Source organism: Peromyscus californicus, unplaced genomic scaffold (genome assembly GCF_007827085.1).
Source record: "Peromyscus californicus insignis strain IS unplaced genomic scaffold, ASM782708v3 Scaffold_9__1_contigs__length_137607984, whole genome shotgun sequence".
NCBI classification, from domain to species: Eukaryota; Metazoa; Chordata; class Mammalia; order Rodentia; family Cricetidae; genus Peromyscus; species Peromyscus californicus.
This window is the reverse complement of record NW_026294617.1, coordinates 55,615,859-55,641,445: the sequence shown is the minus strand read 5'-3', so window position 1 is coordinate 55,641,445 and position 25,587 is coordinate 55,615,859. Positions and strand designations below refer to the sequence as shown.

The window sequence follows — 25,587 nt, the reverse complement described above, 5'->3', positions numbered from 1 at the left end:
AAGTAGAGTGAGTGCCATTGGATCAAGAGTGGAAACTGTTTCTGCGTGTTAATTGGGGCAAAAGAGAAAAACCATCATCATATGGATTTAATCGGCAGGCATCCTAAAGGAGACAAACTTTCAATGTGCTTAGGAACGTTTTTAGTAACAGAATAAGCTAAATTGACTGAGAAAATGGAAATGTGAAATTTGCCTTTACATTCAATCTCTTGGTTTGGCTCCAACTTGGTGCCCTAAGAAGTACAGGTCACAAAGAAGGAGTGCACATTTATTTCTCATGGTCTGTATATAACTTTCAGGGGTATTGTGGAGGGCTGCAGAGATGATTCCATGCATGAATAAAATGCTAATGTCAAGCAAGCCTGATGAGTGACATTCAATCCCTTGAACCCCGGCAAAGGTGGAAGAAGAAAACTAACTCCCCAGCTGTCCTCTGACCTGTCCACATGTGCCCTTGCACTGTGGTCAATAGACATCCCGTTACACATACACACATGCATGAATAGTAATAAGTAAAAATCAGTTTTCAAAGAGTGATATTTTAAAAGCCATTGAACAAAATTTCTTGCTATGAAAATAAAATAGGTAGTGGAAATTATTGTATGGAAAAGTAGGGTAAGAGAAATAGATTTTATTAAAAACTGCAAAAACTACCCTAATTTTTGTTTTTCCTTGCATGCAATTCTAATACAGCATATCTTCAAAGTACACTTGATAAGAGTTATTATTGCTCATCCTTACGAGGAAATTTTATGTATGCTGAAAATTCTCAATGTTTTTAAATTCATGAAAAGACTACTACGGAGAGACAGAGACAGAGAGAGTGTGTGTGTATTTCTGTCACTGTTAAATTGATTGAAAGAGGACATAATGGAGAAGCAAGGAATCCTGAGTACCTCTGTGACTTTACATATACCGAAGAGCTCCTGATGCGTGAGCTGAACAAAGCTGAAGATGGTGCCCTCAGTGGCACCTGCTTCACCAATGCTTTCTGGTTATGAGTGAGTCATTTCTGAACTATTAAAGTTTATCTTTAAAATGCTGATTACATGAAAACAACTTTTTTTTACAGGCTGAAAAGGAAAATCCAGGCCTCACACAAGACATCATTATGAAAATATTAGAGAAAAAAAGTGTAGAAGTTAACTTCACAGAGTCCCTTCTTCGTATGGCAGCTGACGACGTAGAAGGTACCAGAAAGGAGAGTTGTGTTTAGTTCTCCATTCTTGAGAAGCACTTCCTTGAGCTCATTACCATTCAACCAGATAGTCTTTTTCCCTCCCCTAATCTCTTCATGCTTCTTGTGATAGTAGTGGACATGGTCTGTATAAGTAGACAAGCAGGCCCTTTAACTGTCTGTGTTTGTCAGATTTAGTTAGGGGAGATACGTGTTGATGCTGCATACTTTGTTTTTCCCCCATCATTATAGCGCTTCAATTTCATTTCATTAAAGTTTGAGAAATACGTTGTGTTGCATTTGAAAGAGATGAGCCATTTGTCTTATTTGAAGCTACTACTAGTAGCATTTCTTTTTCCAACCACAGATTTGAGGGGACAACACTTTTTAACATTATTTTTGCTTTTTTGCTTTTTAATAAAAACAATTAGAAATAGATAGCTTCATTTAAAATTGATAGCATTTTCCAATATTTAGAAAAACATAGTAGTGCCCTACATTTATTAATAGAGGACATGTCTTCTGTTGAGCTGGCTGCACGTCTTTCCTTTCCTGAGACTGAGTACTTGCTGCCAGTTTGGCCAGCTGACATTGAAGGTGTAAGTTGGTGAGCTTCCTGCTAGACAGTGAACATGGTAGTTGGCCTGTTCATCTGCCAAGTCTGATTGAATTTCTTTTCCAAAAATCCGTTCGCTGATCCCAGCCCTTAGGTTGGGTTCAACTGAAATTCCAGGAATATACTGAAAATACAAACAACTTTGTGCTTTTAATATAACAATCCACAGTATATTCTATATTATAGGGGTTTTAATATAATGAGCCATAGTATATTCAACACTATATGGCTTTCAATATGATGAATCATAGTATATTCCATACTATAGGGGTTTAATATAATAAACCATATTACAGTCCATACTGTAGGAGATATAATATAATGAATCATCATATATTTAATACTAAAGGAAGTTTCATGTAATAGATTGTAATCTATTAAACACAATTGTGGAGTTTTAAGTTACTGAACTCAGCCTTTCCCTCTCATTGGTACATAAATGACCTGTGCATTCTTCATGAATTTCATTATTTAAGGTTTCATGATATAGTAGAATATCAGAGGACTCGTGAGCTTGATAAAGCCTCCTCTCCTTTATATTAGTGGATGGATGTGGTTTTTAAGATTTTATTAGGTTTTTACAAATAGTTCAAATTAAAAATGTTTGATCTTAGCCTGTTTTACTTCAGAGAAATCCTAGGTTTTTGGTTTTTTGGTATTTTGTTTTTAAACTGGATCAAGTTGAACTTCCTTTGTCTTTTCTAACAAAATGGCCGTCTTCCCACTCCCATCCTCCTTTGATCAACTCTTAGACTTGAATTTTTCAGAGAGTTACATGACATTTTTTATTGTGTTTTTGTTTTATCAGAGTACATGATTGAACGACCAGAGCCAGAATTCCAGGATCTAAATGAAAAGGCACGGGCACTTAAACAGATTCTCAGTAAGATCCCAGACGAGATCAATGACAGAGTGAGGTTTCTACAGACAATCAAGTGAGTGAGGTTTTTGCTTTGACTTGTTAAAAACAAGAGTCCTTAAGTCTCTTTGTATTTTGATATGAAATTTAACTAAAATACTATTTTGGAATAAAATCTGAAGTTTTTGGATGCCATTATCTTTGAATATAATGACTTCAGAATATCCTGGTGTTTTAGAATGTTTAAATGGCAATAATGAATGGATTTTTGAAATAGTGAACAAAACATGATAATTTAAAGTATATAAGTAATGGGAACCTGTGGATTTCAAATGAAAACATATGCAGACACTACATTGGTAGCAATAAAGATCAATATGGTTTTCATGTCAGAAATGGCATAAGTCATTGGAGTAAGTGAATATGTAGATGTGACTAGCATTTTCCGATATTGACCATACTGAACCTCTAAATCTCTTCTTTTGGATTGTAGGTTCAATAATAGGGTCTAAGAGACCGATCGGCAGGCAAACAGCAAAAGAAGGAGTTCTAGAGAACTAGACCTCAGGCTTGTGGCCCACTTGTTACTTAGGTTTCTTTTGCTATGATAAAGACCATGACCAAAAATGCAGCTTGGGGAAGAAAGGGTGTTTTGCTTACAGGGTCACAGTCCATTGAGGAAAACCAAGGCAGGAACCTTTAGGCAGGAGCTGAAGCAGAAGCCATGGAGGAATTTACTGGCTTGCTTAGCTTTGTTATATACCTCATGACTACCTGTCCAAGAGTGGTACTGACCACAGTGGCCTGGGCTCACACACATCAATCATCAATGAAGAAAATACCCACAGGCCAATCTTATGGAGACTTTTTCTTAGTTGAGGTTCACTCTTGTCAGATGACCCTAGCTTGTGTCAAGTTGACAAAAAACTAACCAACATACCATCTTTAATATCTAATCAGTGCAGTGTTTTGGGGAAACCATAAGTAGAAACTTCTGGGAAGCCTAGTTTTATTAGCACGTCTCTGTAGCACAGGCTACATTGTATGCTCCCTTGAAAACATAAAGTTACACAGTTAGAAAGTTCACTTGGGATAAATGCTAGCTTTGTCTTTCAATAATACTCTGTATAACTTATGTTACAAGATGCTATATCAAATGTTTGGAGCACATGTTTTGAGTGATAAAGAAGCACAGGAGTATGTCCCAGTATAAAAAGTAGTTTGTGATGATAGATGTACAAACAAACAATCCTGAATGACTCTCTTCCCCAACAGCAGCTGGAGAACCAGGGGTATAAAAAGGTCTTTACAATATAGCCACCTGTGTAGGGAGCTGTATTTTTAACTTACTGTACTTTAGTAAAATGCATATGCACATTAATGGCTATTGTTAGTAATCTCAAACTCAGTTGTTTAGATGATCTCTTTATTAAGTTTCTAATGACTTAATGTGGTTTCAGTTGCTTTTGATAATTATATATTTGTTGATAAAGTTACATTATGCCTTTATGTAGACCGATATTCACAATCATACTTTTAGCAGATTTTGCTTCAGACCATTGAAACATGGCCTTTTAGAATTAGCAAGGTCTTAGTAGCAGCAGTCTCATATGTTCTAAACACTATTTCAAGCACTTTCCCATGTTAATTAATAATTATTCCTCTAGCTGGGTGGTGGTGGCGCACACCTTTAATCCCAGCACTCGAGAGGCAGAGGCAAGCGGATCTCTGTGAGTTCAAGGCCAGCCTAGGCTACGGAGTGAGTTACAGGAAAAGCTCCAAAGCTACACAGAGAAACCCTGTTCAATAATAATAATAATAATAATAATAATAATAATAATAATAATAAAGAGATGAGAATGAGATACAGAAAAATAAGTTAAATTCCTAAGGTTGTAGAGCAGCTTGAACCCTAGTAGCTTGATGTCAGATTCCTGTTTACTGTTCTCCATTCCAAGACTCATAACGTTGATCTAACTTTGTGCAGACAAGTTTCTTCTATTTGAATAAAATGTAATATGAGATATTATCCATTGAATGCCAGTAGATTAGAGAGAGGACTATATAATGAAAACCAAGACAGAAAGGTAGAACCAGAAACCTTAACCCTTACTTGGATAGTTTCTTTTTTTCCTAGGGCAGTGGTTCTCAACCTGTCAGGGGGGGTCACATATCATATGTCCTTTATATCAGATATTTATATTATTCATAATAGTATCAAAATTACAGTTATGAAGGAGCAGCAAAATAATTATACGCTTGGGGGTTATACATGTTCCTCACCACAACATGAGGAACTGTATTATAGCATGAGGAAGGTTGAGAGAGAACCACTGCCCTAGAGAGTCAATGAGCATCTTTCCTAAACTTCCTGTGGCTTCAAGGAAATAGGTTGCAAGCTATATTATGAACAACCCAGTTTTAGCTCAGACACTTGAGAGTGTGCCTATAGTTTTTTAAAAAGGCTTGGATGTTTCAGTATTTCACTTCCACTTTTTGAATGTACTAAGCACAATTAAAACGAGTAATGGCAGTGCAAATAAATACATTCTTATACATTTGAGGATTTATTTGCTTTGGTAAGTTTTTAGATGTGCACATTATTTCTGAAATGAGAAGTCACAATCATGTATGAATAGTGTAAATGGCTACAGTTCTGTTTTTTTCTTTAACATACCTTACCTTTTCATATTTAAAGTAATTACCTTTCTTTCCTACATCTTAGCAATATTAAGCCCATATGACTTAACTGCACGAAATATTATGTGGATATAAATGATACTGTAGGTTGTATTTATACAGTGAAAATATTTCTGATGACTAGTAAGTATGCAAGCATTTTTAGTTATATTTGCCGACTTGGTTTTGACTCTCCATTGTAAGACATAGCTGTGTTACAAGTTGCTTGGCTTCTTATTTAGTTCTTGACTCTCAGAAATGAAGGTAATGCTTATGAGAACTGAAAGAAAACCCAGAGTATACTCCACATTATAGCTCATGGAAGGAGGAAAGGGCTCCTCCTTTTCTCGACCTAGTTGATTAGGGGGAAAAAATCTTCTAGTCCGAGAACATTGTCATTTTTTTATTAATGAATGCTTTTGTTTGTCTACATTTGAACTTATGTAGATCGTTGTAGAACTAATTTATATTAAAAATCTGACATATTTCAATTGATGTTGACTAGTGGCGAAACCTGATTTATGCACTAAGAAAAGCCATGAGTTCATTGGTTTCTTCTTCTTCTTTTTTTTTTTCTGTGTTCATTTATTTCATCTGATGTCCATTGCCTACCATTACATTACAATTAATATGTTAACCAAAATTTTCTTACTAAATAACTGCAGATTCTCCTTTCTTTCTCTCTGTATCATGACGTCTGTCAGTTATAATAGAACCCATCTGCTGCAAATTCTTCATAATTATATGAGAATTATTTTACCGAAGTTCCTTATTTGGTTTACATTCAGTATTTGTGACTCCTTTTCTCTATAGCCTTGCCAGCATTTGTTATCTTTGTGTTTTTATTAGTGCCACTTATCCTAGGGTGCCTTATTATGCTTTTGACTGTGTTTCTTTGTTACTTAGTAGTGTTGAATGTCTTTTCATCTACCTGTTGGATATTGGTGTTTTGAGAAATACCTATTTAGGTTTCTTGTCCATTTCTTAATCTTTGATTATTTTGCTACAGTGCTTTGTGTTCTTATCTGGTGTTTAGGTAACCTTGCTTCTTAGAATTTGTTGTTTGTTTGTTTGTTTTTTAATAAATTAAAGAGAATTTGGTAGCAATTTTGTCAGTTGGTATATTAAGTTTTGTTATTCAGAAATTAGAGAATGAAAATTCTCTATGTCCAAGTCTCCCACTGTGCTCCGGATAGGCTGAAGGCCTTGTCTACACTCCTTGGCCTGAGGTTTGACATTACATGGTTGTCCTTGCTTCAGACGGAGTCACTGTGAGTGGAGCACTCCTAGAGTCCTGTCTTCAAGCTGTGGCCACCATGCCACCGATCTGTCATATTCCAACCCCATGGCCAATGAAGAACAGCACATTGGAGGGTTAGGACCAGGGCCCATCCATGCAAAGGCTCTTGTTTGGTTAACGTACAACCAAAGAAAGTCCTAGGCACCAGTGATGCTCCTAGGTTAGAAGTCTGGTAGACTAGGGTCTGTGTTTCCGTGAAACTTCGAGCTGTTCTGGAATCTCTGCTGACAGGGCAGCCTGGGAAACTGCCCAGTGTACCATCTGTCTTAGCAGCTGTAGTCTGTCACCACACTATACTTTGGATTGAGGTATTCTTGGTAGAAAAAGACCATTGCCCACCTGGCCCGATGGCACGTTTTGTTATGCATGAGTCTGCCCAGTCTCAGGTATACTGAACCCTTGGTGGTACTTACCAGCTAGTTTGATGCTGAGACAGCGCTAGAGTCAACTATGAGCACTGACCAACTAGCATTACTACTTGTGTTTTGGGGATGGGTTAAGGAGGCAGCCACTTGATACCAAATTGACTTGTACCTGAGCCTTAGCCCCAAAGATCCATATAGTCTCAGGAGGAGGACAGTACTCCTCAGGCAGCCTAAACATGACATGCAGATGCACAGAGCTCTGCCTATTGCCAGAGCTGGTCCTAGGCTGTTTGTGTTCTTTCTCTCATACAGGGCCTTCAGTGTCTCTAAGTACTTGTCTCATGATAGGCTTGGACCTGGGCAGTGAGACAAAGCTGTGCTAACTTTGCTGCCCTGTGTATTTGTTTTTCCTCCCTGCTTGTATTGCAGAGCTGGTGTAAGAGTGCTTGCAGCCATCAGCTTTGTGGCCTGATGCTGTTCTAGTAGCGAAGTCCACAAGCTCCTGGGGCTTTGCTCAGCCCTAGGTCTTACTGTGGCTTTGCTGGGACTATTTCATCTTTGTGGATCTCTCCCTCTAACGGAGAGGCACCTCTCTTTGAACTGGGCTTGTTGAAGTTGAAAGACAGGAATGGTGTAGACTCTTTCCTTCCTACTTCCTGTAGTGCAACTAAAACCAGGCTCTCTGGCCACCCAGCTGATTCCATAGCCTTGTGCTGACAGTTTGCTGTTAGTGATAGCTCTTTGGGGTGCTGAGGAAAGACTAGAGCACTAGTATTAGAGACTGGGATGCAGCCTTTCATCAGGCCCACCTTTCAGATTCCCAGTTCTTAAAAGCAGATCTAGGGTAAACGGTAGCAAAGCCCTTTCTCCTCTTCCTCCTTGTGTTCCTTTGCGGTAAGTTAACAGTCTGTTTCTGAGCCGCTCATTTGCCCTGCCCTGTCCAGCCATTTCCACTATATTCACATCTTCCTCATTAGACATGACAACAGTGTGATAGTTACTTTTTTGGGTAGAGTATTAAAATACGTGAAAAAAGTGACGCTGTATTTGCATATCTATGTGATTGCTATTATCTTCTTAATTATATTCTATTTTAGTTAGCTCCAGTATGAATTTATTGAGCCTTACGTATATAGAGATTTAATGTTTTTGATTGGTTGCAGCTATAGCTTTTCTCAAAAACATAGCAAGGTTGTGTGACACCATTTTATTAAATGTGATAGGTCTGCCCATCACAGCAGTAGAGACTATTGAAGCTGTTTGAAAATACAGAGGCCCTTATAGTTTAGGCTGCTACTATTAAACTAGCAGCAGTACTGGTAACAAGTGACCAGGTGACATTTTTGTGTCAAAATAATTCTACTCAAATAGGTAATATTTTATGTTCCAGCCTAATATCAATACCTTAAATATAGGCACTAACATATATTCACCATAATGTTTAGTTTAAAAAGAAGTCATTACTACTCCAAAATGAGCTAAAGTCTTGAATTGAGAGAATCAAGTGTGGAAATGAAGTGTACTTGAGGGTCTGGCAGTAGGTATGGCTCAGTAGGTAGAGTGCTTACCTAGCGTTCATGAAGAGGATTCTATCCCCAGCACTGCATAAACTAGGAATGGTTACACCCTGGAGGTGGGTCAGGGGGGCTCATGAAAGTTGAGAATTCTTGGTTACATGGGAAGTGCAAAGCTAGCCCTGATTACTTGAGATCCTATCTTAAAAAAAAAAAAAAGAAGAAGAAGAGCCAGCCATGCATTTGGCACACACTTTAGTCCCAGCACTCAGGAGGCAGAGTGAGGACCGTCTCTGAGACCAGCTTGGCCTATGAGGGAAGTGGGGGTGGTATAATGTGATTCATAATTACACACACATACATACATACATGCTTTTCCTATAGCTGATTTTAAAGATTCTTTGTCCTTTCTCAACAGGGATATAGCTAGTGCAATAAAAGAACTACTTGATACAGTGAATAATGTCTTCAAGAAATATCAATACCAGAACCGCAGGGTAAGTTAGTTGCTTGTTGTTGCCACCCTAGATAGGAACATATATGCAGGTGTTTTCCGACCTGCACACTAAAGGGTTTGCTTGTTGGAAATTGTCTCATTGAGTTTATGTTCAGATGTAAACCTTCTGTGGTTATGTTAGTAAACCCTCTTTAAAAAGGCTTACCAAGTATAAAGTTCACCTCATACTCATTATACTCCTTGGCCTTTAATTTAGTCTTTTGTGCTATTCTTTTGACTTAGTTTATTTTTCTTTTCATAAACGTAGGCACTTGAACACCAAAAGAAAGAATTTGTAAAGTACTCCAAAAGTTTCAGTGACACTCTGAAGACATATTTTAAAGATGGCAAGTAAGTACTGTCATTTATACTTTTCTACTAAAATTCAGTGTATGTGTTTTTGTAGGGCATTAAAACCATGTAAATTGTGCCAGTAAGAGGACTCCATGGGTCAGAGCTCTTGCAGCCTGGCCTGACAAGCCGAGTTTAATTCGAGCACCCACTTGAGGGAGAGGGAGAGGGAGAGGAAAAGGGAGGAGAGAGGACAAGCCATGTAAGTTAAGCTCTTGTCTTACACTGTTAATACTGAAGTCATCTGGTTTAACAAAGGCAGATGACTGTAGAGTGAGTAGTTGCTATTCTAACCCAACTCAGACCTAGACTGAGAAATTTTGAGACCAATCTTCACCTGTCTCCTGATCTTTCCTTTGATCTTTTGATTTTTTTTTCTTTGTTTTGTTTTTGCTATTTAGAGCTATAAGGCCATTCTTAAGGGTTTGTACCAACCCCTAAAATAATTGTTCTTAAACTTTAGTAGCATCTCATGAGGGTCTGGAATTGGGGTCCAGTAATTTCTCAGATTTTTTCGATGTTGTCAAAGCTGCCAGTCCCTTGAGAAAGTACTGTCCAGAGATTAATACAATAATTCTCAATCCTGCCTACATGTTAAAACCATCTTTGTCAGTTTTAAAAATCTCATTACCACAATTCCACTTTGAGAGAATTCTGATCTTATCCTGCATAGGAGCATGGTCTAGATGTTTTGTAAACCTGTCCAAGTGGCTTTGGAGTGTTGCCAGGCCAGGGATCCATTATCCTAAAGGGAAGGTAAAGTGGCTTACCATGTTGTTCTGCTGAATAAGAGGTATACTAAAGAGACAAGACACTGAATGAAAAGAAGACAAAAGCAAATAACTATTTAAGAGAACTATATGAGAGTTGTAAGTGGGACATTAGTTTTAAGTTTACATAAGATGTGTACAGCACTATGCAGATCTACAGACTGTTTTTTGTGTATAAACTCAGTATTTAAACAGATGTGTGGGTCATGACTTCTGTAGTATGGTTTCTTTATATGTTGTTGACTGTACTTCAGGTAAAATGCTAGAAATTGTATTGTAAAAGACTTCTGTTTGGTTTTTTTGTTTGTTTGTTTTGGTTTTTTGGTTTTATTTTTTATTTTGGAAGTAAGAGTTCCTCTGTGCAACAACCTTGGCATTATACACCAGTCTAGCCTTGAACTCACAGAGATCTACCTGCCTGCTGAAATTAAAGGTGTGCGCCACCACACCTTGCTGAAAACATTTTTAATAATGTATAAAATTAGAAAAATATTTTAAACAGGCACTGCAAATATCCTTGAAGTTTTAAGATCCTTTATAAAATTACACCCTTATGATATTCATTATAATAATATTTTCAAATAAAACTACTTTGAAATAAAAATTTTAGGGTCAATTTTAATGTTCAGACAAATTAAAACACTTTCGTTTATATAACAAATTAAAGATAGTTACATTATGGTTTTATGTTGCATATGCAAATTCTGGTTGTCTAAGGAAAATGATCTTTTGTGGCTTAGTTTAATAAATGAAATGCAAATAACCAAAGGTATAGTTTTCATAATCACATAATTATTTCTAATTTTAATTAATAAATCATGTATAATGAACATTGAAAAGTGGGATTTACATTTCAGTAATCTAAAATTATTTATGTATGGATTATTCAAGCTTGCTATGTTTCCCCGCTCTTCAGCTTTAAATTCAATTTTACTTTGTTTAAATATGTGCCTTGAATTTTGTACTTCTTTACTCCAAATGGAAATTGTTAGTGGAGCACGCTCTTTTTCAACATCTTTCACTAGGGATACAAATTCTCATTGATTCAACTGGGTCATTCATAACCCTGCCTGGGTGAGAAATGCCTAAGATGAAGATCCAAACTTCAGCAGCCCTGGTACAGAGGGACTGACTACAAAATGGGACTAGCCTCACACTAGTGAGACTAATGGCTCAGCTCTGCCCTGTAGTCTCCAGGAGAACATCCTAGTAAAGCCGCTTTTAAAAGCGTGCTTTCGTATTTGTCCCATCTCATATGGAATCAATTGCTTGGTTGTTTTTTTTTTTTTTTTTTTTTTTTTTTTTTTTTTTTCTTGATTTTTCGAGACAGGGTTTCTCTGTGTAGCTTTGCGCCTTTCCTGGAACTCACTTGGTAGTCCAGGCTGGCCTCGAACTCACAGAGATCCGCCTGGCTCTGCCTCCCGAGTGCTGGGATTAAAGGCGTGCGCCACCACCGCCCGGCGCTTGGTTTTTTGTTTTGTTGTTGTTGTTGTTGTTTTGGTTTTTTTGGCAAGGGTTTAGATAGATTAGGGTGGGTAAGATTAGAAGTGGTTAACTTTTCTGGTTTTCATGCCCATCAATGCCAGATGTTATTATGCCATTATAGATCTTGAGGCTTAGTATCATGCTAACTGGATACCTCATCTGAATCCTTTTGAATATATCAGATTTTATTTTGTTAATAGGATTTTTAAAATTTGTATTTTATTTTGTATATGAAATCATAGCTGACGACCAATCTGAATGAATCCTTTTTGACTAGTGATTTGTTAGGCTTGTAAATAAATGGATGTTGGCGAAGCAACCCTTCAACACCTTATTGCCAATCAGAACCACCAGGGGGCAGTAATTCCTATACACTACAGTTTGAAATACCAAAACATTAAATCCCAAACTGGAATGAAAGTTTAGAATTCGCAGTACTAACCTGCCTTTTCCTACTTTATTTCATTGCTACCGTTGATATAAGACATTAACTATAAATATTTTATTTACAAGAGTGAATTTTGGGAATGAAATTAATGCTTGTTGTTTTTCTTTTTAACAGGGCAATAAATGTGTTCATAAGTGCCAACCGGCTAATTCATCAAACCAACTTGATACTTCAGACCTTCAAAACTGTGGCCTGAAAGTTGTATATGTTAAGAGATGTACTTCTCAGTGGCAGTATTAAACTGCATTTATCTGTAAATTTTAAAGTTTGACTGTATAAATTATCAGTCCCTCCTGAAGGGATCTAATCCAGGATGTTGAATGGGATTATTGCCATCTTACACCATATTTTTGTAAAATGTAGCTTAATCATAATCTCACACTGAAGATTTTGCATCACTTTTGCTATTATCATTCTTTTAAGAATTATAAGCCAAAAGAATTTACGCCTTAATGTGTCATTATATAACATTCCTTACAAGAACTGTAAATATTGGTGTTTGTTTCTGACATTTTAACTTGAAAGCGATATGCTGCAAGATAATGTATTTAACAATATTTGGTGGCAAATATTCAATAAATAGTTTACATCTGTTAAACATTTCTTTACTTGAAAAAGAAGGATGCATATATATATGTGTGTGTATATATGATCAGAAGACCAAGGCAACTTGGTCTAATGTTAAAGATCTTCTAATGGGAGCTTACTAGCAGTTTATCAAATAATAAAGCAACAAGAATTCCTATTTTTTGTCCTTAATCACTTTGGGCAAAATGTAGTTAGTTACAGTAGTTCTGTTAGTTGTTACATATAAAAGACTGGATATTTTTTCACTGTTTCTAATCTTTAGAGACTTCTGAGAAGAGAGAGCAGTCTACAATGTCTTTATACTGTAATGATGCTTTCTGAACTGTGTGACATTGTAGATTTTGACTCCAAGAAATTACTTCTGGTATGCTAGGCTCTAATAAACTTTGCACATTGTCCCCAAAGTAGTCACAATTAATAAAAACTATTCCAATAGTTGTATTGAGATTTCATCAGTGTTAATATAATATACACTCTTTAAATATGTATAATTTGTTTCACACTAGAGAAGTTATAAGTAAACTATGTATCTAATATTCATTTTGAGTGATTTGAATATTCAATTATAATAAAGGGAAATCAGGTTTTGTTCATCTTTTATAAAGAAATTAAATATTAAACTAAATCTATTGACAGTATATTTTGGCTATAATACAATTTAGTTATTTTTTTTTCTATTTTTAGAAAATGAATTTTTAAAGATTACTGTCATTGATAACATAAAATAACCCTGATAAATATAAGTCAGTATGTGAAAACAAGTGAAGCCAAAAACATAGATAATTGATTGAACTCTTATAACCTACGAACGTGTTCCTAATTTGATTTGTCATCCTTCAAAAGTGCAGAACTATTAAAACAAACATAAGTGATAATTTCTAGTATTCTCATCAAAAACTATCATTTATTGTTGGAAAATATGAAGAAAGTCAAGTGTGTTATTTGTACAGGGGTTTTCTAACCCAAACTATCATCTCCCCTGTATTTTCATTCCTTCATAGAAGTTGCCAGCCTTGTTTCTGTAAGTCTTCTCTCTTTCTAAGTCTTCATCTACTACATGTGGCTTCTATTGCAGTGAAACATATGTCCATAAAAAGGGACAATTATGAGTGGCAGTTACTTCCACAAGTCCTTCTATAGCACCTAAGTTGAATCGATGAGAAGAGCCAGTGTCCAGGTGGCTTCTGAGGAGAGGCATGGAAGGAACTCACTGTCTTGCTGTGTTCTGTGTCAAGTACTGTTGAAAATGCATTTATTTACTTTGCTCTCCTAAGGGTTCTATAACTTAATCAACTTCCTTATAGTTGAAGAAACAGGTTATAACAGCTATCAGCTGGGAGCTGAACTTGGGTTTGTATATCCTATATGTTCTCCTCACCGATCTTTGTTTCATTGCCAGAAATAATGTAAGAACCTGCTTCACCAAACCCCTGTGTGGTTTACTACTTCATAAATTATAACAACGTGGCTTTTTTTCTAATATCCAATGCCCCCGCCCCCCCCCCCCCCCCCATAGACTTAAACAACATACCACAGGAAATGATAGGTGTTAGGTGGGGCAGTATTAGAGTGAGGAGCCAATGTCTGTCCTTTTTAATATTTTTTAATTTTTCATATGGAAACAACTTCAAACTCACAGGAAACTTGCAAGGATAATTGTAGCATAAAGGAAAAGCTACATACTTCTTGCCGTCCTGTTTGCTTGCCCTGCCTTGTGTCCCTTGTGTACTCTGGATGCTTTGCATGTCTTATAGCCTCAGTGTTTGTTACAATTTGTTCTTTACTCCAGGTTTTCTTACTGGATCCAAGCTGTCCATCCTTGGTCAGAATGTCGCACTAGTGGTTGTCACGGGAATGGGATTTGGAGTGCATACCCATCTCCACCGATGGTTCTAGGTTTCCCCACCTGCTTATAGTGCACTTGTGTTTCTCCAATGTATAGTATAATTTCTCACCTAATAAGCAATATCTGGGAGGCTTTTAAGTACACATTAACATCTTGCTTGAGGGATGAACATATATTAATGTTTCTTGCTCCGATCTAATGGTGACTTTCCAACCGTAGCATCTTCTTCCACATGCACCAGTCAGTCCTGCAGAATTCTTTTCCCCATCCCATCTGTTCATTCATCCAGCTATGTTCATACCAAAATTTGAATGTTGTCGCAGGTTTGTAAGTTTTCGTTGTTGTTTTCCAAGTGGTTTATATCCCATACTTTGGTACTCAAATTATTGTCAATTTGGCAGATAACTCCTTCCAGCTGGCTCCTGTGCCCTGTGAGTTCTCTTTTCTGTTTGTATATGGATGTGTGTCACTCACTCCCCCCCCCATGCACACACTAATTAACTTTGCATGAAACGCATCCCAAGATTTAAGACCAGCAATTTCTCCATGGAACCAGAGGGAAGTTACTGAAAGTTTAGACCTGGATCTTGGGTGTTGTCACTGCATCTAGGCCATTCAACAGACAAACTAGGAAATATATGCCTGCCTGCATACAAATGTACATGTACATGTGCCCTTACACTGATCTCAGAAATGAATTCACAACTCCAAATTGAATTCTTTCTTGTCATCCTCTTTCTCTATTTCTGTGCCCTTAAAGCCATGGTTCTAATCACTTCACTTGTTCATCATGGAACTCTACCTCAGAGAGGCTTAGAATTACTTCATTTACCTCGCTAAACAGGAAGATTTGTTCCCTGTGAACCTGTGTCCAGCAGCAGACATGTGAAGGTAATTGAAAAAGATGCAAGAGTCAGTTATCTCCTTCCTTCACGAGTCCTGAAGATTGGACAGCCGATCATACGTGGTGGCAAAAGTCTTTACCATCTCAGCCATCCCACTGCCAACGTTCCTTTCAGTTTCAGAAATAATTTTGCAGAGTTGTGAAATAAAACCAAAGTTCCTGAGAACTATATATTAGCAACTGAGCCTTAGAAACTTTACAAGTTGTTTTTCCTCGGAGGACACACTGAGCACAGTGCACTTTGTCTGCACCTTCTCCTTGTACCATAGGCAGAACTGTAGGAAATCAGCCTGCTCTGTCACATCCCTCCCTGTTGTGCTTACAGTTAACGTGCAGGGTAAGCTCAAGTACAGTTATTTGAAGAGGTTCCTAATGATGTATTGCTATTAGCTACAATGTGATCATCAGTGTTTTGAATGAACAAAAATCTGTGGTTTGGTATGGTGAAACATGCCTGTGATCTCAGTATTTGGAAGACTGAGGTAAAAAGATCTTGAGTTCAAGTTCAGCTTGGACCACATGTTGGATCCGGCTTAGGCTATATATAGCAAAAGAAAAAAAAGTGATTATTAAATTTAGAGATTTTCAGTTTGATGAGCTGTGTAAAACACCTCAGATAAATTATATAACTGTGTATTTTGAATAAAATTCAGTATCATTGATTGGCTAAACCTCTCCATTAATCTAGTTGGGAAGGCATAGCAAACTACAGAAGGTTGCCCACGTAACAAAAATCTGTTTGCTCACATTTCTGATAGAGTCAGAAATCAAGAGTTCCAACTTGGCAGAGGGAGAAAAGTGAGAGAGGAAGGCTCTCCATTAGGGTAACTTAGAGTGATTGAGATAATCAGCTGATATATAAAAGATATATTTTGAATACAGTCTCTACCCAAGACTGACACTGAGGCCTATAAAGATTAAGTGGTAAGAGCACATTCTCATCACTGAATCATTCACCTCATAGGGGAGATGTTGCAGAGAAAGGAAGAGAACAACTAGGGCATGTCCTTCAATCTTAAAGGACCTACTAGTAGGACTCACCTTTTAAGATTTACATAACTTTCCAGGCTGGAGAAATGGCTCAGAGGTTAAGAGCACTGGCTGCTCTTCCTAAGGTTCTGAGTTGAATTCCCAGCAACCACATGGTGGCTCACAACCATGTGTAATGAAATCTGGTGCCCTCTTCTGGCTTGCAGGCAAATATGCAGACAGAACACTACATACATAATAAATAAAGTTTGGAGAAAAAAAAATTACATAACTTTCCAACAGTGCTACCCTCAGAATCAGTCTTTCAATATATGGCCCGTTGTGGGACATTTTGCTTTATTTATTTGCATTTTTTAAAATTTCATTGAAAATAGATTCTTTTTTCATACAACATACTTTGATTATAATAGTTTCCCCTCCCTCAACTCCCTCCAGTTCCTCCCCATCTCTCTTCCCTTCCAGATCTACTCCCTTTCTCTCTTCATTAGAAAAGAACAGACATCTAAGAGAAAGCCAAACATGCCAAAATTAAATATAATAAGATGAAGCAAAAACTATCATATGGAAATTGGACAGGGCAACCCAACAGGAAGAAGAGTCCCAAGAGCAGGCACAAGAACCAGAGACCTAATTGTCCCAGTCAGGAGTCCTACAAAAACTAAGGTAATAGCTATAATATATATGTGGAAGGCCTGGTGCAGACCCATGTAGACTTTGTGTTTCCTGCTTCAGTCTCTGTGAGCTTATATGTACCCTGCTTGATTCAGAGGGCCATGCTCTCCTGGTATCCTTCACCGCCTCTGATTCATACACTCTGTTTCCTTTTCTACAAGATTGCCTGAGCTCAGAAGGGAAGGATTTGATGGAGATCTCCAATTTAGACTGTAAGATGAATTGGTAAATGGTCTTATTAATAAAAAACAAACAAACCCAGAGCCAGATGTTGAGGTTAAAACTGAGAGATCAGAGGAACAGGACAAGCCATAACCAACCTCAACTTACTAACCCTCAGCCTCCAAAGAGACTTCCTGTATATCCACACCTATATATATGCCTTTCTGTTCTGCCATCTCACTTCCTCTCTTCCCCCAGCTACATCACTTCCTGTCTGTACATGGTTAGTGCTGGGATTAAAGGCATGTGTCACCACACCTGCCTCTGATGCTAGTGTGGCCTTGAACTAACAGATATATTGATGGATCTCTGCCTCCTGAATGCTAGGATAAAAGGCATGTGCTACCATTGCCTGACTTCTATGTTTAATATAGTGGGTGGCTTTTTCCTCTGATCCTCAGATAAGCTTTATTAGGGTACACAATATATTGGGGGACACAATATATCACCACATAGTGATGATAAATGCATAATATCTGTCCCTTGGCTTTCTTCATCAGTTCCCATCTATTGCCAGAGGAAGCCTCTCTGATGATGACTGGAAAAGGCCCTGATCAATGAGTATATCAGAATATCATTAGGAATCATTTTTGTTTTGTGGGGTTTTTTTGTTTTGTTTGCTTTGTTTTTTTAAGAGCATTGATGTTTGGTTTACCCTAGGTCTGTGCTGTCTAGTCTCTAGTTCTTGGTTACCCAAACAGTGTCGGGTGTGGGTTCCTTCTCATGGAATGTGCCTTCAGTAAATCAGATTTTAGTTAGCTACTCCCACAAGTTCTGTGCCACCATTGCCCTAGCATATTATGCAGGCAGTACAGATGGTAGGCCAAAGTTTTTGGGACTGGTACAGATTGTAGGGCAAAGTTTGGGGGGTTGGGTTGGTGTCCATGTTTCTCTTTAGGTAGCCCACAGAATACCTATCCACAACAAAGATTAGAACAGAGATTAATGTGTTCCATGCAAGGCACTAGCTCAATTTTTCCATGTTCAATAAGTTGTGTGGATGTTGTCCTCAACAATGGGGCCCTACTGTCAGTTTTCAGAGAGCAACCTTTTGTCTTAGCAACAGCCTAGGTTGGGGATTATCATGGGACCTCCTTGTCCAGCAACTCAATTGAATACAACCTAGTTCCGCCACTGAAAGACCTACCTGGCTACAGGAGATAGTCAGTTTTCTAGATCAGATAAACAATTTAAATAGACCTATAATCCTCAGTGAAATAGAAAAGCCATTTAAAGTCTCCCAAACAAAAAAGCCCAGGCCACAGATGGCTTTATCGCAGAATTCTACCAGACTTTCAAAGAGTTAGCAACAATACTCCTCAAAATATTCCACAAAATAGAAACAGAAGGAAATCTATTCTTTTTTTGAGGCCATAGTAACCCTGATACCCAAACCACTTAAAGATTCAATAAAGAAAAAATTACAGACCAATTTCCCTTATGAACATTGACGCAAAAATACTCAATACAATACTTGCAAACCAAATCAAAGAACACATCAAAAAATGCATCTACTATGACCATCCCAGAGATGGAGGGATGGTTCAATATATGAAAAGTCAGTAAATATAGTCCACCATATAAACAAACTGTAAGGGAAAAAACAAAAAAATCATCATCTCGTTAGATGCAGAAAAGACTTTGGACAAAATCCACTACTCCTCCATGATAAATCTCTCCTGGAGAGATTAGAGACACAGGGGACATACCTAAACACAATAAAGGCAATTTACAAGTTTATAGCCAATATCAAATAAAATGGAGGGAAAAATCAAAGCAATTTTTCTTCAATCAGGATTAAGACAAGATTGTCTACTTTCTCCATATGTATTTAATACAGTACTTAAAGTTTTAATTAGAAAACCAAAGAAGATCAAGGGGATACAAATTAGGAAGAATTCAAAGTATTGTTATTTGCAGATGATATGATAGGTATATAACTGACACTGAAAACTCCAACAGGGAACTCCTACAACTGATAAACACTTTCAGCAAAGTGCTGGATACAAGATTCACTCAAAAAACTCAGTAGTCCTCCTATATACAAATGACAAATGAACTGAGAGAGAAATCATGGAAACACCTCCCACAGTAGCCTCAAATTATATAAAATGTCTTGAAGTAACTCTAACCAAGCAAGAAAAGATTTGTATGACAAAAACTTAAAGTCTTTGAAGTAAGAAATTGAAGAAGATATCAGGAGATGGAAAGATCTCCCAGGCTCATAGATTGGTAGGATTAACATAGTAAAAATAGCCATCCTACCAAAAACAATCTACAGATTGAATGCAATCCCCATCAAAATTCCAACACAATTCTTTATAGATCTCAAAAAGACTATTTTCAACTTCATATGGAAACAAAAAATAAAACCCGGGGTAGCTAAAATAGTCCTGAAAAATAAAAGAACTGTGGCAGTCCCACCATTCCTGATTTCAAGTTTTAGTACATAGCTATAGTAATAAAAACTGCATGGTATTGGCATAAAAAAAAGAGCCATACTCATCAATGGGATCTAACTGCAGACACAGACATAAATCCACACACCTATGGATACCTGGTTTCTGATAAAGAAGCCAAAAATATACACTGCAAAAAAAAAAAAAAAAAAGACAGCATCTTCAGCAAATGGTGCTGGTCAAATTGGATGGCTGCATGTAGAAGAATGCAAAGAGATTCATACTTGCCACCCTGGACAAAACTTGAGTCCAAGTGAATCAAAGACCTCAACATAAAACCACATACACTGAAACTGATAAAAAAGAAATTGGGGAATAGCCTTGAATGCATTGTTGTAGGAGACATTTTCCTGAACAAAACACTAATAACACAGGTACTAAGATCAGCAATTAATAAATAGGACCTCATGAAACTGAATAGCTTCTGTAAGGCAAAGGACACAATCAAAAGGACAAAATGGAAGCCTATAGAATAGAAAAAGATCTTCACCAACCCCACATCTGACATAAGGCTGATTTCCAAAATATATAAAGAACTCAAGAAACTAGACATCAATAAACCAAATAATCCAATTAAAAATAAGGTACAGATTTAAACAGAATTCTCAACAAAGGAATCTCAAATGACCAAGAAACACTGAAAGAAATGTTCAATAGCTATCAGGGAAATGCAAATCAAAATGAGATTTTGATTCTATCTTATGCCAGTCAGAATGGCTAAGATCCAAAACACTAATGACAGCTTATGCTGGAGAGGGTTTGGAGTAAGGGGAACACTCCTCCCCTGCTGGTGGGAGTGCAAATGTGTACAGTTACTTTGGAAATCAATATGGTAGCTTCTCAGAATATTGGGAATATTCATAGATCATTACCTAGCCAAACTGCCATGAGAGGCTTCATCCAGCAACTGATGGAAACAGATGCAGAGACCCACAGCCAAACATTAGGTAGAACTCAGGGAATCCTGTGGAAGAAGGGGAGGAAGGATTATGGGAGTCAGAGGGGTCAAGGACACCACAAGAAGACTCACAGAATCAGCTAACCTGGACTCCTATGAGCTCACAGAGTCTGAATCAACTACCAGGGATCCTGCATGGGGTTGACCTAGGCCCTCTGCAGGTGTTACAGTTGTGTAGCTTGGTTTTCTTGTGGTGCTCCTAACAGTGGGAGCAGGATTGGTCTCTGACTCTGTTACCTACTTTTGGGACCCTACCCTCCTGCTTGGTTGCCTTGTCTAGCCTTAATAGGAAAGGCAGTGCCTTGTCTCACTACAACTTCATATGCTATCGCTGCCAGATATACATGGGATATACATGGGAGGCCTGCCCTTTTCTGGAGAGAAACAGTGGAAGAGTAGATGAGGGAAAAGGGGAGGTGGTGGGGAGGGACTGGGAGGAGAGGAGGGAGGGAGGGGAAATTTGACTGGGCTGGAAAAAGTTAATTACTTAATTAGTAAAATAGAGTGCATCTCTGATTCTTGTGCCTTCTCTTGGGGGTCTTTTATTTTTCAGTTGGCTTGGCTTGTACAACTTTGATATAATTGTTTTTGTTTTATCTTATACTTTATTTTGTTATGTTTTGTTGTTATCTGTTAGATACCTGTTCTTTTCTAATGAGAGACAGAAAGAAAGTGTATCTGGATGGGAGGGGAGGTTGGGAGAAACTGGGAAGAGTAGAGGGAGAGGAAACTGTTCAGATTATATTGTATGATAAAAGAATCTGTTTGATCAAAGGGGGAATTTTTTTTTTTTGCCATAGATTGAGATGCTCACGGCTAAAATTAAAACTAACAGAAAATAATAGATATGGTAGTCACCAACACCTATAATGATAGCTAACATGGGACAAATAGTTTGAAAAGTTTAAAATAGCAGGCTCACTGCTTATATTATTCACCAGGAATTACTTTTCTCTTTTCAGAAAACATAGCTCTTTTCTATACAGAAACCACATGACATTTAAATATCTTAAAAAGTTAATAGGGTCTTAACTTTATTTAATTATTTGAAACAAGAATGGAAGGATTTAATTTTTGGTTCACAGTTTGAGGGTACAGCTTATCTCACCTTGTGGAAGTCCCAGTGGAAAGAGCATGAAGAGGCTGGTTAGATTGTATCCACAGTCAGTATACTAGTGAGGGCTCTCTAGAGAAACATTTTGTATCCACAGTCAGTATACTAGTGAGGGCTCTCTAGAGAAACATTTTGTATCCACAGTCAGTATACTAGTGAGGGCTCTCTAGAGAAACATTTTGTATCCACAGTCAGTATACTAGTGAGGGCTCTCTAGAGAAACAGAACCGATAGAATGAATATAATGGCTACAGAAGCAAGCCATAGAGGCTCACATAGTGAGTCAGCTGAAAGACACAGACCAAGCTGGAAAATAGCTGACTAATAGCTAAAGAGTTGGGGGCTCAATAGTCTGAGAGAGTTGCCGGAGTAGAAAGAAGGGTAGCAAAAATAGATGTCAAAAGAGGTCCAAGAGCTGAAGCTGAAGAACAGAAGGCTGTACAGAGTCAAAGAAAGTCTTTTTTATTGATTACATTTCTTTATTTATTTATTTTATATCCTGAATAGAGCTTCCCCTCCCATCCCCTCCCCCGCTCCTCCCTCCTGTCCGACCTCCCATCTAGTCCTCCTCTGTTTCTGTTCAGAAAGGGTCAGGTCTTCCATGGGTGTCAACAAAGCATGGCATCTCAAGTTGAGGTAGGACTAAACTCCTCCCCTTGTGTTAAGGCTGGGCAGAGCAGTCCAGTATGAGGAATAGGTTGGAAGCCAGGAAAAGCTTTACAGACAGGCCCTGCTTTTACCACTAGGAGTCCCAAAGTAGTTCAAGCTACACTGTCAAGCATATGTAGAGGGCCTAGGTGGACCCCATGTAGGCGCCCTAGTTGTCGGGCCAGAATCTGTGAGCTACTATGAGCCCAGGTTAGTTGTTTTTTGTGGATTCCCTTGTGATGACCTTGATTCCCCCCCCCTCCCCCCGCCCCCGCTAGTACAGTCCTTCCTCCATCTTTTCAACAGGATTCCCCCAGCTTGGCCCAGTGCTTGGCTGTGGATCCCTACACTTGTTTCCACCATCAGTCATTGGAAGAAGGAAGGCTCTCTGATGACAAACAACTGGGATAGTTACTAATCTGATGATAGGAGATGGCCAGTTCAGGCACCTATCCACTATTGCTAGGAGTCTTAGCTAGGCTCATCGCTATAGATTCCTGAGAGTTTCCCTTGCACCAGGTTTCTACCTGACCCCAAAATGCCCCCCAATCAAGACATCTCTTTCATTTTTCTCCCCTTCCATTCACCCCAACTCAATCCCTCATGGTCCCATCCTCACTAGCCCCAAAGTCTACCAAGGAGATCTCTTTCCTCTTCCCAGGGAAATCCATGTGTCCCCGTCCCGCTTTGGGCCCTCCTTGTTACCTAACTTCTCTGGGTTTGTATATTGGGCATGGTTATCCTTTACTTTATAGCTAATATCCACTTATGAGTGAGACATACCATGTTTGTATTTCTGGGTCTGGGTTACCTCACTCAGGATGATTTCTTTCTAGTTCAACCTATTTGTCTTCAAATTTCATGATGTCATTGTTTTTGACAGCTAAGTAATACCTCATTTTGTAAATGTACCAAATTTTCTTAATCCATTCTTCAGTGGAGGGGCATCTAGGTTGTTTCCAGGTTCTGGCTATTACAAATAGAGCTGCTATGAATATAGTTGAGCAAGTGTTCTTGTGGTATGATTGAACATCCTTTGGATATGTCCAAGAATGGTATAGCTGGGTCTTGAGGTAGATTGATTCCCAATTTTCTGAGAAGCCTCCATATTGATTTCCAAAGTGACTGTACAAGTTTGCACTCCCGCCAGCAGTGGAGGACTGTTTTCCTTACTCCACATCCTCTCCAACATAAGCTGTCATCAGTGCTTATGATCTTAGTCATTCTGACTGGTGTATGATGGAATCTCAGTCATTTTGATTTGCATTTCCCTGATGGCTAAGGATGTTGAACATTTCTTTCAGTGTTTTTCAGCCATTTAAGATTCCTCTATTGAGAATTCTGTTTAAATCTGTACCTTATTTTTAATTGGATTATTTGGTTTATTGATGTCTAGTTTCTCGAGTTCTTTATATATTTTGGAGATCCATCCTCTGTCAGATGTGGAGTTGATGAAGATCTTTTCCCATTCTATAGACTACCATTTTGTCTTATTGATAGTATCCTTTGCCTTACAGAAGCTTTTCAGGTTCATGAGATCCCATTTATTAATTGTTGATCTTAATGCCTGTGCTGTCAGTGTTTTGCTCAGGAAGTTTCCTCCTGTGCCAAAGCATTCAAGGTTCTTTCCCACTTTCTTTTCTATCAGGTTCAGTGTAATTTTATTTATGTTGATGTCTTTGATCCACTTGAACTTGAATTTCATGCAGGGCAATAGATATGGATCTATTTTTTTTCTACATGCTGACACCAAGTTATACCAGCAGCACCATTTGTAGAAGATGCTTTCTTTTTCCATTGTATAATTTTGGCTTCATTGTCAAAAATCAAGTGTCTGTAGGTATGTGGATTTGTGTTAGGGTCTTCAATTTGGTTCCCTTGATCAACCTGTCTGTTTTTATGCCAATACCATGCTGTCAAAGTCAAAGAAAATCTTTAAACCTTAGCCATTGGGAGCCAGGGATATATTCAGTCTTTAAATCCTGGGTCTTGGACAACCCAGGCTGGGAGATGTAGTGCTGGCCAAGTTTAGCAACTGAAGAATCCCAATGTCTAGTTTTATAAAAGGCTATCACACTGGCTGGTGCTACATAGTGAGGAATCCTGGTATCTAAGCCTTCCCAGGAGCTATATAGTACCTGTTATAGCTAGGCACTAGGGATTCGTAACTTCCTAGACCCTCACAATAACTGTAACACTAGAAGGTGCTAACTTCTGCTGTTACACCCACCTGTATGCTGACAATGTTCCTTGCCACCAAATGTGAAGGGATGCGCAGAATGCCAGCAACAAGCAAGCAGCTTCTTTCCTACCCACAGTTTTTATGGGAATAGAGTTAGAGGACACCTGTTAACTTAGTGATGGAAGGACCTCTTCAGATTCTTACCAAAAATTCTAAACTTGGTAATTCTAAGAATTTTTTCTGTAGTGGGAGAGGGGCTGAAGAAACACAAAGTTAAAAGCAACAAGGCATACACAGGAACCAGTGTTAAGAGGAAGTAGAAACCACAAGTAGGACTGAGGTAAAATGTGTCAGTCAGAGGGCAAGTTGTCAGTTGAAACTGGAAAAGTGAAAGAGGTGCACACACACACACACACACACACACACACACACACACAACCCAATTCAAATGTTGCTCAAGTTACATTTGGAGAGAAATTTGGTTGACTTAAAATAATCCAATCCCCAAGCCTTCCCAAGGGTTGAAGAATGGTACTCAAGTTCCAGTGTGAATCTGCTTCACTGTTAGACACTTCACTTTCCCTGGATTTTGTCTTCTCTCTTACCTTCCTCCTCTCTCTCTTGTTTCACTCCTGGTCTCTCCTTTTAATCACAGACAACTATAACAATCCTCATTAGTGGGCCATGTGTGTGATCTGTACTTCATAAGCAAAACAGCTGACCTGCCAGGTGCAGTGTTCAAGAGCTCTCGAGAGCACTGACATTAGGTGCTCATCTGATTTTTTTTCCTGATACTAAAACACCATATTTCTTTAATCCTTTCACTTCCTCCAAAGTATGTTTTCTCATTCATTGTTTTTTTACTGTTTAGTTTTACTTTCAGAATTACCTCTGAAATGCAAAATGAGGGAACTCATCCATATACTTGTACACCTGTGTTCTCT

General features: G+C 38.1%; 1 protein-coding gene across 4 annotated transcripts in view; it reads left to right on the top strand.

The window, feature by feature from the left end:
* Positions 1 to 12,805, top strand: part of Pdcd10 (programmed cell death 10) — a 40,467-nt gene extending 27,662 nt beyond the window's left edge. For all 4 annotated transcript variants that reach the window (XM_052731021.1, XM_052731023.1, XM_052731024.1 and 1 more), the window contains 5 exons: positions 1,073 to 1,190; positions 2,602 to 2,728; positions 8,929 to 9,007; positions 9,275 to 9,357; positions 12,175 to 12,805. In XM_052731021.1, the coding sequence (XP_052586981.1) occupies positions 1,073 to 1,190; positions 2,602 to 2,728; positions 8,929 to 9,007; positions 9,275 to 9,357; positions 12,175 to 12,256 (489 nt within the window). In that variant the 3' untranslated portion in view covers positions 12,257 to 12,805. The remainder of the gene's footprint in view (positions 1 to 1,072; positions 1,191 to 2,601; positions 2,729 to 8,928; positions 9,008 to 9,274; positions 9,358 to 12,174) is intronic.
* The last annotated feature ends 12,782 nt before the right edge of the window (positions 12,806 to 25,587 follow it).